This window comes from Sphaerodactylus townsendi, linkage group LG14, assembly GCF_021028975.2.
Source record: "Sphaerodactylus townsendi isolate TG3544 linkage group LG14, MPM_Stown_v2.3, whole genome shotgun sequence".
Classification (NCBI taxonomy): Eukaryota; Metazoa; Chordata; class Lepidosauria; order Squamata; family Sphaerodactylidae; genus Sphaerodactylus; species Sphaerodactylus townsendi.
The window spans coordinates 217842-232833 of NC_059438.1; the positions used below are offsets into that span (position 1 = coordinate 217842).

The window sequence follows — 14992 nt, forward strand, 5'->3', positions numbered from 1 at the left end:
GTAGACAAAGAATCAGGTTTGTGGTGAAGCTTATGTGGTGATTTTAAGCCAGTCCTTCCACACAGGGTTGAGAGAATAACAAAAGGCAGTGGGCCGGTGTATGCCCCCTAAGGGAGGGCAGAGTCCACTGAATGTGGCTGTGAGTATGTGGTGGTCCACTGTTTAAGTTTGGGTTGCATTGCTTTTTAAAGATCCCCAGTTTTTAAGGTCGAAAGTGCAAATGGGGACCTGGAAACCAGCCTCATCTGGAAGGGTAGGCCAGAAAGGAATTAGGTCTGTCCCACCATCAGGCATTTAAATAATAATTTAAGAGCATGTTTATTAATAATATTCCAAACTATATGGTGAATTAATGTATCTATCTGTGGACTCTGATACTTTTCACAATTTACCATCGAGATGGAAGAGAATGTCACATATTACTTGCTATACATGCTTCAAAATAGGTGTTTATTTGTCAAAGGAGCTTAGAAATTATTTCCTGAGTGATAACAGGCCAGCTACACATTAAAGTACTAGATCCTAAAAGAACAGAAGTGCTTACATTTAAAACAATATGAAGTTGACAGTGATTAACCTCTCTTATTGTTGACATTATTTTCCATGTTCCAGCCCATTTTAATAAAATTCGACATTAGATCCTTATTGCAATTGTAAAATATTTTAATGAATGACAAAAAAAATACAAAGATGGGTAAGTTGGCAGAAAATATCCAAGGAGCAATACTTGACAGAACAAAATGCAACTGTGCCTTCATGCAATGTATCGTATTATGCCTACAGCTTGAACGTTGCAGAGGTCTGTGACATGCCATTGTAAATATAGGTGTTATTAAAAATTACAAATTGTTTTGTAATGATTTTCACAATCTCCTGAGCAGCAGATCCTGTAAAAAACAAGAAACAACTTTTTTTAACAGTTGGAACTTCATGATTTAACTAATACAGCACCTGCCTGCTTATATTGCAGTCTCACACTATCAGTGGAACATGATCGCTCACAGCCAGCGTGGAGTAGTAGTTAAGACTGGCAGACTAGGATATTTGAGATCCAGGTCTGCATTATCACTCTGCCATGGGAACATGCTGGGTGACTTTCGGCCAGTCACTCTCCAACAGCGTGGCCTACCTCACAGGGGTTTTGCGCAGACAAAATGGAGGATTGGAAAGTGATACAGGTCATACTGGATCCCACTGGGGAGAAAGGTGGGATACAAATAAAGATTTGGTTTTGATATCACGCTTTTCTCTACCATAAGAAGACTCAAAGTGGCTTACGACTGCCATCCCCCCTCCCCTACACCAATGAAGTAGGTGGGGCTGAGAAAGTTCTAGGAGAACCATGACTAGCCCAAGGTCACCCCAGCAGGCTTCATGTGTAGGAGGGGGAAAACAAATCCAGTTCACCTGATAAGATTTTGCTATTCTTAACCCCTATACCACACTGGTGGTTTCTGGTAGATACGGGGTTATATACTATAGATACTTCCTTATTGACTGAGAATGTCCTCCAACCACCAGCGCATTTCTGGAAGTTGCCAAACTTCCATTTCTGGAAGTTGCAAGGGAAAGGAGAGGAAAGAGCAGCTCCAACCACAAACAGTTGTTCTGCACAAGCTGATCTATAAAAATGCAATAATAAATAAATAAATAAAATAAATCTTTCCACCAACATGAATCAAAAAGCCTTCATTAAACATTTCATCCTGCTGTGGTAAAGTATATTATTTCTTATTTGAATAATGTGTATACACTGGAAAGAACTTTGGAAAAGATTTTGATTTTGTCCTTACAGAAGCATGCGTAAATGTTAGTTTCAGGTATGTTTCACGTAGCTCTAATACTAAAAGGGTAAAGGTCATCCCCTGTGCAAGAACTGGATCATTACATCCCAGGGGATGATGTCACATCATGACATTTGATTGGCAGACTATATGGGGTGGTTTGCCACTGCCATCACCCATTGTCTGCGCTTTTCCCCCAGCAAGCCGACTACTCATTTTACCAACCTTGGAAGGATGAAAGGCTGAGTTGACCTTGAACCAGCTACCTGAAACTTTCATCAAGGTCAAACTCAGGTCATGAGCAGCTTGACTGCAGTCCTGCCGCTGACCACTCTGTGCCATGGGGCTCCCTATCCTCTAATTCTACAAGTCAAATATTCCAGTTGTATAGTTATGCAAAAGAAGAATGCGTTAATATGTGATCAAATCATACTAGCACAAAAGACAGAATCCAAAAGCATATTAATCTTCTTACTTATGACAGTAAAAATAATAGTCCATAGAGTAGATCAGTAGTAGTAGGATTTTTACCTCCCAAAAATGCAGCAACGGTATGTGGCTCAGCAGCTCCATAGCGACAACTATACCAAAGAAAAGAAGAAGTCATCACACTAAGGACAGCATGACAGGGCAAAACTGTGTGCCATTTCAGGACCTGAAATGTTACGTAAAAAGTAAAAATGGTTTTACGTTTTTGTGCTAAACCATTTGGAGCCTCCATGCATGGTAAGAAAAGTGATATTAAAATGTTGCAATAAATAAATAACACCTAGAAAAGTGGTACTTTTTCTTTTATATGATACTCACAACTCGTGGATATAATCATCCTTTACTGTTACAGGTAACCCATATTCTTGAAGAAAGCTGTTGAGGCAAATTTTCAGTTTTCCAATATCATCCTCCACTTGGTAGTTATACACCCCTGCAGAGAAAAAATTAATTATACTTAAGGCTAAAATTTCAGGGGAAAAAACAGGATATATTTTTGTGGGATAAAAGGTGAAAGGAACTTTACTACCAAAATCAATAACTTTGCAATTTCATACATCAAATGTACAGAATGTTAATAATGGTATGACTCTCTAGCTTAAAATGGAAAACAAGACATGCCATCAGTCTATATATTCAAGAACCTGTAACACTGAATATTATTAACCAAATACAATGTTGGCTCCTTCAGCAGTTGTTCAATAAACCTATTACACTAAAAAAAACCTGCTGGTATTTTCTTTTTTATACCATGGAACAGAAAAACAAAAAGCAATCTTGCAGTACCTTAAAAACAAATTTAGTGTAGCTTCTGCTTACGTGGGCCTCAAATCATAATCAGAAGTGAATCTAAGAGTTACTAAAGCACAAGGGTACTTGTTGTTTGTGCTACAAAGACTACACAGCTACTACACTGGAACATGGCACAGCAAATTGGGTAGTATTAAAATAAGCTTACCTGGGTATCTTCCATGATGTTTAAAAAATCTATCCACAGCACGTAACATTAAGTACAGAACCATTTCACTATCTGGATTGTCCATATGGGAAACTTAAGGAGGGAAAAGGGCAATCTGTAATTAAGTTAATGGTCTGAGCAAGAGCAATGAAAAAAAAGACTGCTAAAATTAATACATTTTTGCCATTTTGCAATGTATAGGCAACCAAAATTTTGAATATTGCATCTAAGTTATACAACTTCAAGTTTGTCAATTTCCCATCAAGTGGAATTCAAGGTAATATTGTTACCTCGTTGCAATGATGTAATCATGTTCTGTAATAATTACTTAGAGAGCCAGCGTAGTGTAGTGTTTAAGGTGCTGGATTAGAACTTGGGAAGCCCAGGTTTGAATCCCCCCTCATACCATGAAAGCTAGTTTGGATGCTACACAAAAGTGAAGTGCAAAAAAAGGGGAAAAAAGAAAAAGTTTAGTCTGGCCTTCACTGCTGTAATGCCAAAAACAGTGACTCAATACACCTCACCTGTAAAGAGAGATACCTAAGCAACAAGGGTGCATTTGGCAGCTCACTGATTACCCTGCAGTTAAAGTAGTTGTACTACTTCATGTAATAGAAGAAAAGAGGAAAGCAACAATAAGGCTTGCTGCACTTCTACATTTTCTTCTTCCTGACCAAATAGATGTTTATTTTCAAATCAACATTTGCAAATAATGTTTGCAAAGAAACCTACAGTGAACTCATCTTACTTATCTCATCTTTGTTTGAAGTATGCAAACCATACTCTTCAGAAAGGGATCGGCATCGCACCACTCGAAGAAATGCTGAATTACTGCCTAAATCAAGGGGGAGGTGGGATTAACACAGACAAACACATATAGCATTCTTAGCATGGATATCAATTTTCAAAACAGACTTCGATTAGTTACGTAAAGATTAATTATTGTAAGATTGTAATACTGGTAAATCTGCCATTCCTTCAGTTTTGTAGAGAAATCCCCCCTTCTGTCCCTACTCTATAGTTCAATAAAGAATTCGATCCATGATATATTCAGCTTAAATACTTATGACAGATTCTGTTACTATTATCTCATAAATGAGCTGCTCAGACTTGTGGTATCTTCAATTCCTTTACTCTTATCATCATGCCTCATTCAAAGAGCTGTTACGGGCAGCCTTCCCTTGACTTTTGTCTAGTCAACACTTCTCAACTCTCTCTGAAGTCTAGAGAATTCATCCATCAAAAAGAAGCACCCATCAGAAAGAAGAGACAAACTTCACATGACTTTAATGCATGGCATTCTAAGTGAGCAGAAGTTTCCGCCATGCACTACAATGATGCCAGCAGCTTTGATCTCCAGTTGGAAAGACAGCAAAACTGATGTCAACAAGGAAATAGAGCTAGTGAAGACTTCATGCATACAACTGAGCCCATGAGCAATGAACCTCCCATTCAAGAAAGAAGCTCCAGTATCAGGGTATGTGTCCACTGCACAAAGCAAGCTGGAATACCTACTAATATTTACTAAAGACATGGACTCACGAACTTTTAAGATACTGACAGTTACTTTTTGTGTTTTTTTAAAGAAAATCAAGATACTTACAAAGTAGTTTTAACTCTCTCTGAGAAATTGATTCTGGTGCCTATGAAATAAAAATATCATTAAATGCAGTTGTTAAATGGTAACTCTAATACTAAAAATAAAACTTCCTTGTTTTCCAAACACCGGTCTCTCATTTTGCATTAGTTCAAGCAAATATAAACAGTAAGCAATAAATTACTGAGAAAGAGCTAGTGTCGTCCAGTGGTTAGAGGTATCCACAAGGCCTGGGGAAATTGAGGTTCCAAGCCTCACTTGCCAAGAAACATACGACATTGTGTCTCAGTCTAACCTAGTTTCACAGGTTTGTTGCAAGGATAAGATGGAGGAAACGGGCAAACCATGAAATCTACCCCAAACCCCTTGAAGGGCAGAATAAAAATGTAATAAATAAACAAGCAAACTTCAGTGGATTCTGAAGTATTTTATCACATCAGGTATTTAAAAACAATCTTTTAGTGTGCATTAACTCCCTACTTCATTGTATTTTCTACATACTGTTTATTATGTTGTGTTAACGGATTCTGTAATAATGAGGGGCACAGTAAAAAGGGCCAACAGAAAAGAGCTGCTATGTGAACAAAATGAAAAATATGATAGCTTGACTGTATTTATATATTGTCAATTTTATTTCTTGAAGGAATTCAAGATAGCTTGGATACAATTCTCCACCCTCACCCACCTGCTCCCTTTAAGACAGCAGTAGCCTCCCAAGTGTTAAAAGCTAGTTGTAATGTTAAAAGGCCTGTTGATTAAATACAAATTCCCAGGTCTAATAAATAGAATGGGTACTCTGGATTGGTCTGTTACATAGGAATCGTTATTGTGTACAAATGAAGGTCAGGGAGATTCAGCTTATAAGGTGCCACTAAGCTCACCTTGCCTATCGACTGTAACATTTTTGCAGCGTAGTTACCCACAGCTTCAGCATCTTTTCTTGCTTTCTCACGATACCTTAAAGGGAAGGTGAAAAGCTTCTTTGAAAATCTTCACTACTTTCTAAGAATCAGCGGCTCATTCTCTCTTTGTACACGGAGAGTCATATTAGCGTTACGCTTTAACAGTAGCAAATGAAACAGACAATAGTGAACTGACCTACAACCTCAGACCAAATTATACATTTGAACCGCTATTCTTATTTATCTGTGCTTTTTTAAACACACAAATCAGAATCACTCCTTATAAAAAAAGAAATGTCATAAGCTGCTGTGAGAACTGCCCAGTACAGCTTGCTTGAATAAATGCTACCAGTAACATGAACATCAGAGAAGCAAAAACATTTCAAGCTAATGTATTGTTGAAGGCTTTCATGGCTGGATTCAACTGGTTGTGGTGTGTTTTCTGGGCTGTGTGGCCGTGGTCTGGTAGATCTGGTTATATATATCCCACTAAACTTTCCCTTCTCACTAGACACAGACTTTTCTCTGTGATACACCTCTGAAGATGCCAGCCACAGATGCAGGCGAAACGTTAGGAACAAGATCTACCAGACCACGGCCACACAGCCCAGGAAACCCACCACAACCATTTCAAGCTAAATTCCAGGTGGACAGTCAGCTTCAAACAAAAAGAGAGAGTCTTACAGAACATGAAAGACGCTCAGATTTAACAAAGTCGCTTTCTGCCCACCTCCAACTGTTGTGCCAATTATGCTGATTTTGCTATTCTAACTAGCTTGTTGTGAGGGGTGGAGGGAAATGAGATTGTAAGCCCCTTTGAGTCTCCTTACAGGAGAGAAAAGGGGGATATAAATCCAAACTCTTCTTCTTATTATGTTTTAAAAAAATAGGTTCTGGCATTCTGGCACCTCCGCTATAGAACCGATTTGTGAATCCTGTCATAGAAAGGAGATAAGCCTTGAAGCAGGCATTTGAATGAACCTACGGACAATGCAGATACTTGTAAATATTTGGCCTTGCAGCATTTACCAACATTAACATAAAGAGCACTTACACATTTTGCAATTTGATAAATTTACCAGAATCAGCTATCATATCAGGAACTGTACCCCTGACAGGTAAGTTCCCTTGACCTTCTTTTCCCACAAATTCTTTTAAAGCTCGAGCCAAAATCCAAAAAGATGGTGTCTGAAATAAATTTAAAAGGTGCATGAACAAATTACAGTTCATTGACATTTTTTCCGCAAAAAAGTAAAATGCCAGATAGCAACTGAACAAACTTACCTGCTGTGAGAGATTTGTGCAGCGATCATCATTAAATATGTCTTCAATACTGACTGGAATCTATAATGAAAAAAGCAAGAAGTACTCACATCAGCAAGAAGTACTCACATCTGCAACCAATAATAGTTTCAGTCAGCTTCTACAATATCAGAGGGAAAGGGTTCTTCTTCACCTTTGTAGGAACCACAGCTGTATTCACATTCTTAATCGCTTCTTCAAAGTTTTCTTCATCTTCTTGGACTCCATTTTCGTTCTTTAAGATACCTAACAGGGAGCAGATTATATATGAAGCAATCAGATTTTAATATGACAAACTGTCAGATTTGCTAAACTGAGTTCCAGACAGGCCATTTTCAGAAGCAGTTTTATGTTAAAGCAAAATATTGAAGCATATATTGTAGACACATACTTAAAACTGTGTGTAACCTTTACGGAAACCCAATACTAGCAAAATACACATACCAACAGCCTTTGATATACTGTCAAAAGCAATTGCTTGACACTTACCTTGCCTAATCATTTCCCGGAAGGATTCCTTTTCTTTGTAGTTCTTGGGTATCTGACCACCGCTCTAAATTGAAAAACAGTCATATATTTGAACCCTGTAAAAACTACATGCAGTCAATCATTAGAAGTTAACTGAAGAGAAGAATAAGCAGGGAGATAGTACTGAGTGAGCATCTGTGTTTGAGCATGTAACAGAAATTTTGAACTGGGACAATAGTTTCCACATGTTTAATTCTTTGTCAGACAATATGGAAACAACAAGGATAAGACACTTAAACAGTTTTTTAACCACTAGAGTAAACAGCGATGAAAAAGCAAGCGAGACAAAACAGCATCGTGGTGCGGAATCAGTGCAATTTTTTTTAAGTTCATAAGGGAATAATGTTCTAACTAGTTTTGCCATTTATTGAGAATTAATATGAGAGGTTTGAGGCAACATTGTAGTTCCTCCCCCATCTCCTAAACACTCTGCCACCTCATTACCATCTGCAACTTTTGTCCTGCAAGCATGCTCCTCTTCAGAGGGACACATCATTTCAGAGTTCTGCAGCACGAGCAGTAAAATACATTAAAACAATGCTACAATTCTACATACCTTGTTATACCATTCTTCCAGATATTTAGCTACAATTATGACCCATGGCGTGTGGCTGTGGTCCTGCGAATACAAGACAATATTGGGAGATGCAGTCACAGATGTCTCACACAACTCACTGTTTGGCTCTAAATTCATATGCAATTCTCCTGTTAATGTTGACGATTGGTAATTCTGCTCTGCATTTGGAAATTCCAGCAAGTATTTAAGTGAGAGCTTAATGCTCAGATTCTTTTAGGTATTTTTTCAGCTATTCAGTCCTTCTTGGGCTGTCTGCCACAGTTAAACGGGAAGTCTGTTGATAAGGCAAGGCTTTCACAAAGAATCCGCCCCAAATTTTTTTTATATGAACAGTTCACACATTATTTACAGGGAACAATCACGTGAGGTCTTCTAGCAGCCATATGAAATCCTTAAATATAATAAATCTGGATCTATCGTTGTGAAGCCTACTGAAAGTCTCTATGCTTAAACTATTTTTAAAAATGATCTTTTGGAGGCATGGGTTGTCATTCGCTTCTTCTGGAATAAATTCAAAGTTCACAAGCATATTGCTGAATAGAAGTCAGAACTCACGCCAACCTTTTTTTCCATATGATCCAAATCATAGGACTGAATATGCTCCCGCAGCTCTGGAAATGGGTTATCCAGTCTCAGATCATCCAATGCATTATCCGGGTGAGACTCTATAACTATTAAAACATTAAGAGAGCTTTTTTCCCCCATTTTAATAAAGGGCATCACCCCCACCCAGATATTAACGGCTACAGCAGAACTCATCAGAGGCAAGGAAGGGAACAGTCAAGCAGCACCTCCCTGGTACCTGGATCCAAATCCAGCCAAGAACTGTTCCTTCATAAACTCTTTTGTATTGTGTGTCAATTATTGTGAACTGCTCTGTATGCCATTTTTTAGTTCAGGGGTGAGAAAAACAACACACTACAGATAAATTTGGGTCTGGTAAATTACATACATCAAATTTGTACACAGCTTTGAATGGTTACGCAACACCATTTCCTGAAGTAATAACAACATATGTTACAAAATATTTAAGAAAAACATACACTAAAGGGCAGTTTGAAACTAGAGGATTTCTTGTATCTTTCAACCTATCTCAACTTGGGCCCCTTCTGCATATGCAGAATCATGCACTTTCAATCCACTTTCAAATAACTGTGAAAGTGTATTGAAAGTGTATTATTCTGTATTATTCTGCATATGTGGAAAGTGTATTATTCTGCATATGTGGAAGGGGCCTTGGATGTTGTATTTAACCCTTACTATGTCATACCTGTTTCGATAACATTTTTTCTGTTATGTAAAATCACTGATAAACACAGACGTACAGGCACATGTGCATCTCATAAAACCAAGCATATGGGATACAAAACTATATAAAGTAGGTTCAATCTTTTAAGAGTTTCTTGACAGAAGAACCTTCGATTGCTAGATAAAGCTCTCACCTTGATGTTCTTTGATAACTATTCGCATGTATCCTACTAATCCATAAGTCCTACAAACTAGCAATGGGATGTCGTAACTCCACAGAACTTCTGCAAGTCTTAGCAGCGTACTGCAAAAACAGAAAATACAGGGTTAGAGCCAGAACATATGGCAAATTGTTGCTAATACTTGAGTTGCATCATAACCAAACAGCTGTACACCTGTTCTCGTGCTTTCACTTGCACAATCTCTAGGAATATTTTTTTTTAAATTTCACTTTTTAGTACAACACTGCAGCACAAGCTATAAAACACTTCATATGCAGATGGTATTTTTGAATTTAAGCCTTCATTTTCTAAAACAACTGAATCGAAAAAGTGCAAAATTGGACTTTTCCTCTTAGTAGCAGGACGCGGTGTATGTTTCAGTTGAATATATGATAGTTTAGATATATGTTAAATAGCCAGAAATAATATTTAAGTATCACCTTCTCATCTGTCAAAGAAGAAGAAGAACAACAACAACAAGAAGAAGAGAAGTTTGGATTTATACCCCCCTTTCTCTCTTGTAGGAGATTCAAAGGGGCTTACAATCTCCTTGCCCTTTCCCCCTCACAACAAACACTCTGTGAGGTGGGTGGGGCTGAGAGAGCTCAGAAGAACTGTAACTAACCCAAGGTTGCCCAGCTGGCATGTGTTGGGAGTGCGCAGGCTAATCTGAATTTCCCAGATAAGCTCAAGCGGCAGAGTGGGGAATCAAACCCGGTTCCTCCAGATTAGAATGCACCTGCTCTTAACCACTACGCCACTGCTGCTCCCTAAGTACTTTGGTCTTATTTTTAAGTATTTTGGCAAAATAAATGCTACTGTTATACAGGTTTTGTGAACCTATACCAGTTGCTAAAGAAAATCCAAATTGTTCATTACCTAAAGATAAACCAAGCAGGAGATGCTTATTGCAAAGAACAGCAACTTAATATGTTTATTAACATCTTACAATGAAAGGATGTGGAGCATCAGACCCTCAATAATACATCGGCCATAGCAGCTAAACTAAGTATTCAGTGGAAAACAACTCACATCACCTGTACTGTGCTGCAAAGCTGTGTGCGGGAGAGAATGTACAGAAGAAAAGCAATGTGTGGACATGTAATGTTTAACCCCCCACGATTACTACTTTTTCAGCATAGCAAGCAAGCAAGAATAGCTGGACAGGAACGAGTTGCAAATTCTACCACCATTAGCCCGCCCCCCCCTCCCCATGGAAGGCTCATTCCGCACATGCAGAATAATGCACTTTCAAACTGTTTTCAGTGCTCTTTGAAGCTGTGCGGAATGGCAAAATCCACTTGCAAACAGTTGTGAAAGTGGTTTGAAAACGCATTATTTTGCGTGTGCGGAAGGGGCCGAAGAGATGAGGCAGTCTTGCTTTCCACCCCCGTTTCCTGCCTCCCACTTCAGCCCTTATCTAATCAAATTTCAAAGCAGATATTATGTTTTCCATCAATGAACACACATAGAACTATATACGAGTTGAAAGCACTAAGAATTAACACACAATAACAAACTAGAGTTTTGGACAATGAAAAGTTTCAGATTGACTTTTGTTTACCTTTCTGGGAGTTGAGTTGCAATCACAATGTTGAACCGACAGAAAAATGAAGGATCGTTGTCTAGAAGTGTATCTGGATTCTTAAGAAATTCAAAAGACATGCTTATTTGATAGTACACACTATCTGACAAAGGGAGTTTGGACTCTAGAACAGTCATAACCCAAAAATTCTGTTGATCTCTACTATTGAATTCAAATCTAGATGTTCTACTGAAGTTCGTCTTTGCAGAGCCCAAACTGCCCAATCCAGACTGCCCAGCAATTCCATTTAACGCACAACAGAAAGGGTTGGCTATTTAAAATTCAGAAGAATTATGTCTTTCAGGACAGGACTATCCTGCAGCATAAGGTATTTGCAACCCAGGGAAACTGAGCTGGCTTAGCCTATTAACATTTTCCCACATTCGCAATCCTCCAGTTCCATGTCAACATTATAGGGGGATAGATCAATCACCCATTGTTTTATACTTCTTCAATATGGCTCACACTCTGCATCACAACTGGCACAAACCTCTTCCACAAAGTTTCCTGAGACATCACTGTTCAATTCTTGCAATAGTTCTGTGGCACACTGAGCTCGATTCTGTCAAACACAAAAAAATCAGATTTGTTAGACATCTAAAGCAGCAATCGTGTAGCAATTACTTCCAAGTAAGTATGCACAGAACTGAGCAGCACATTTAAATTCCAACCTAGGCCCCTTCTGCACATGCAAAATAATGCGTTTTCAAACCACTTTCACAACTGTTTGCAAGTGGATTTTGCCATTCTGCACAGCTTCAAAGAGCACTGAAAGCAGTTTGAAAGTGCATTATTCTGCATGTGCGGAATGAGCCCTAAGGGCTTTTGTGTGGACACTATTTTGGACCCTTTTAATGTGGTCAGAGATATGAAGTCACAGGAACTTAAAAAATGGCTGCTGGACAGTTTAAAAACCCATGGGCTGATCTGCAAGCAGGTTACCTGCATTAAAGACTGAAGCCTACAATAAAGTACAAAGTAACCTCAAATACAACCCTTTATTACAAAAAGGAAGGAAAGCATATTGCAGCAAGATGATACTGCATAATCAGTTTGTCAATAGTTGTATTTAAAATGCCTTTACCTGGCCAATATTGCTTCTTTGTAGGAAAAAACTGAAAAGCAGAAACATAATCCATTAATTGGAAATTTCAGTTAAGATGAAAAAAATTCCAGTAATCAAACATGTCACATTATGAAATATATATTTTCAAGAAACCCCACTCTTACCGCTCATTCAATAAAAATATTACAGCAATACGACAGATTCGGACACAGGGCCACTTTTCTCATTTCAATTAGTTTCAGGTTCTTTATATGTTAAGATTTTATTTCCTTGCTAAAAACTAAACACTAAATTCCTATGAGTCCAGTAAGTTAAATCCAAAGGACTCCTCCTGTCGAGTCCAATCCCAGAGTTTTGAATTAACCACCTATTAAACATTTTCACAGTAATGAAAATACTACAAACTTATTCAGAAACACACACCTATTTCCGACATCTTCACCAGCCACTTGATTCCCATCGACAACTGTAAACGATCCAACTCCTTGAAGATGAAAGCAAATGTGGTACTTATATCAAATTACAATTCCTATACTACATATATTTTCTTAAACATTTGCTCTAATTTATACCTGGCAGCACTAGGTTTTTGAGAATCTCTTGTCCTGTGGCGGTCGCACCTATCAAACAAACATGAGCAAGTTCTAAAGCTTCTTGTCCATGGTCACCCCATAACCTGCAAGATAAACACAGAGTTCCAGTTCCCTGATTAATGCAAAAGTACTGTTTAATTCTGGTTTGCTTGTGGAACTAGGAGACAGCTAACAGATCTTCCAGTATTTACCTCAACAATTGCTGGTGTTCTCAACCTGGCTGGCACTGGGAATCAAATCTATGTAGCTTCAACTACATTAAACCATAACTATTTAATCAGGTTGGGAGAATGAGCTGTAAACAGTAATGTTAGCTGCAATTCTCTTTAATGTAAACTCCCACTTTGACATCTGCCTTCCTTTAATATATCAAGGCTGCTGCATTTATGAACTATTATTCTGCTTTCCTGGTTCTTCTAACCTATCACATTTATTATTTTACGTTGGACTACTTTATTTTAACCAATCCTATACCTATGTAACATTCTAATAACATTAAGATGATGTAGCAACATACGCAAACCCCAGGTCAAAAAAGTAAGTAAATAAAAAGTTTTATCCTTGATCTTCTTGAGTCCAATAAAACAATGTTTCATTCTTGATATTTTGTGCGAATGCACACAGAAGCTTATATCAAGAATAAAACACTGCTGATCTTAAAGATGCCCCTGAACTCCAACCTCTTTTCTACTGCTTCAGACCATTTAGGCTACCCTTTTGAACACACCCCAGGTCAGTAGAGGAAAAAACGTCCAAAGGTGGGGACTAAGCATGTCCTAGAAGGGATGGAAAGGTCTAACTGACAGTGAAGTGCTTAGAATAAATATCACATTGTTATGGTTGTTAGTTGCTTGTAATGCTGAAGATTAAGACTTTGCATCTCCAAAAAGGCCCAAAATGCAGACTTGCATTATTTACAGAATCGCGCCTACATAGGGCAGCACCCCATGTCTGGACGAAGCCCCAGGCTGAGGAAGGTCCCAGGAGCAAACGAAGTCTGCAGGGCGTCACTAGGCAACAGTCAAGCCCCCTTCCTGGCCCTGCACAGCCTTTGCACCCCAGTCGCTCCCCTGTTTTAAGCCCTCCTCTCGGAAATCATGCACTTTGCTCCTTGCCACCGCCCGGTCTCTTTCCCCTCGCCCTTCAGGCCGACCTGAGTTGCCGGTCATAGCGCTGCTCCTTCATGCTGACTCTGCCCCGCTGCTGCTGAAGCTGCACGGCCGCCGCCATGATGCTCGCTGTGCCTTCCCCACCCCCCACCGCCGGCCTCGCGCGGAGCCTCTCCTGCACTTCCTCCAGCGAGCCTGAAGGGGGAGCACGAGGGCAGAGCCGGCACCTAATGCGCCTGCGCAACCACCCTCGCTCTGTTTGGAAATCCCTGGTTGTTTTTCTTATGGTCGTGTAGCATCTTAACGCACGTGCGGTGGGTGAGCTTGCTGTTGTGGCTGTTTTTCCTGTTGGGCAGTGTCTCTCCAGGACATTGGGTGTCATGCCCACTTTGAACACCAGTTTCTGTTTTTATCCTGGCATGTAAAGTAAGATGGACTTGCAATCTGAAAAAAAAAGGTGCACCTCTAGGTGGAAGTTGATGCATTTGTTCCCCAGGCAGTGACCATCTTAAGAGTCAGAGCAGACAATTCCACGAAGCCAGTTGCTCCTGCCCTTTTATGGGTAGGGCTGCCAACATCCAGGTGGTGTTACCACTGCTGCTTGGGTAACATTAAGTGATCTTATTTCAGGCAATGTAGTGAGGCGCAGGAAGCTGGTGTTCTTCGAAAGTAGAATATTTTTATTCAAAAGTCATTGATACAGCTTGGGCAGGGGAATCGCACCTCCGTAGCCAAGCGCAGGAACTTTTATACACACAGATCAAAAGAGGGCAAGGGGGCAGGTAAGGGGGCAGGTCCCTTACCTTGCAACAATAAAGAAACATCAACACATAAATGAGAGGTACAATTACAACTTTGTGAATGGGACCATGAGATCTCGCTGTCAGGCGTCTTTCCGCGAGACTTTACAATAGTGCAGGAACAGGGAGCAAAGAGTGTCCATTCATAAAACTGGGTGAGGTTGTTAATGCACCCAGGTATCTGGTTATCAGATGGGCTGTTTCCTTAAATTATGTCCTGAGGCTCCCGCACC

At 39.4% G+C, this 14992-nt stretch overlaps 1 protein-coding gene across 1 annotated transcript; it reads right to left on the minus strand.

Moving 5' to 3' along the window:
- Nucleotides 1–645: 645 nt before the first annotated feature.
- Nucleotides 646–14104, minus strand: NAE1 (NEDD8 activating enzyme E1 subunit 1). The gene is made up of 20 exons (XM_048516046.1): nt 14004–14104; nt 12830–12933; nt 12681–12741; nt 12276–12306; nt 11682–11753; nt 11171–11250; nt 9580–9689; nt 8699–8808; nt 8117–8179; nt 7522–7585; nt 7187–7278; nt 7015–7074; nt 6785–6918; nt 5710–5785; nt 4835–4874; nt 3980–4066; nt 3232–3324; nt 2592–2706; nt 2316–2365; nt 646–887 (listed from the first exon to the last, which is right to left on the minus strand). The coding sequence occupies exons 1-20, from the start codon at nt 14078–14080 to the stop codon at nt 778–780; spliced, it is 1629 nt and encodes a 542-aa protein (XP_048372003.1). The 5' UTR covers nt 14081–14104; the 3' UTR covers nt 646–777.
- Between the last annotated feature and the right edge of the window lie 888 nt (nt 14105–14992).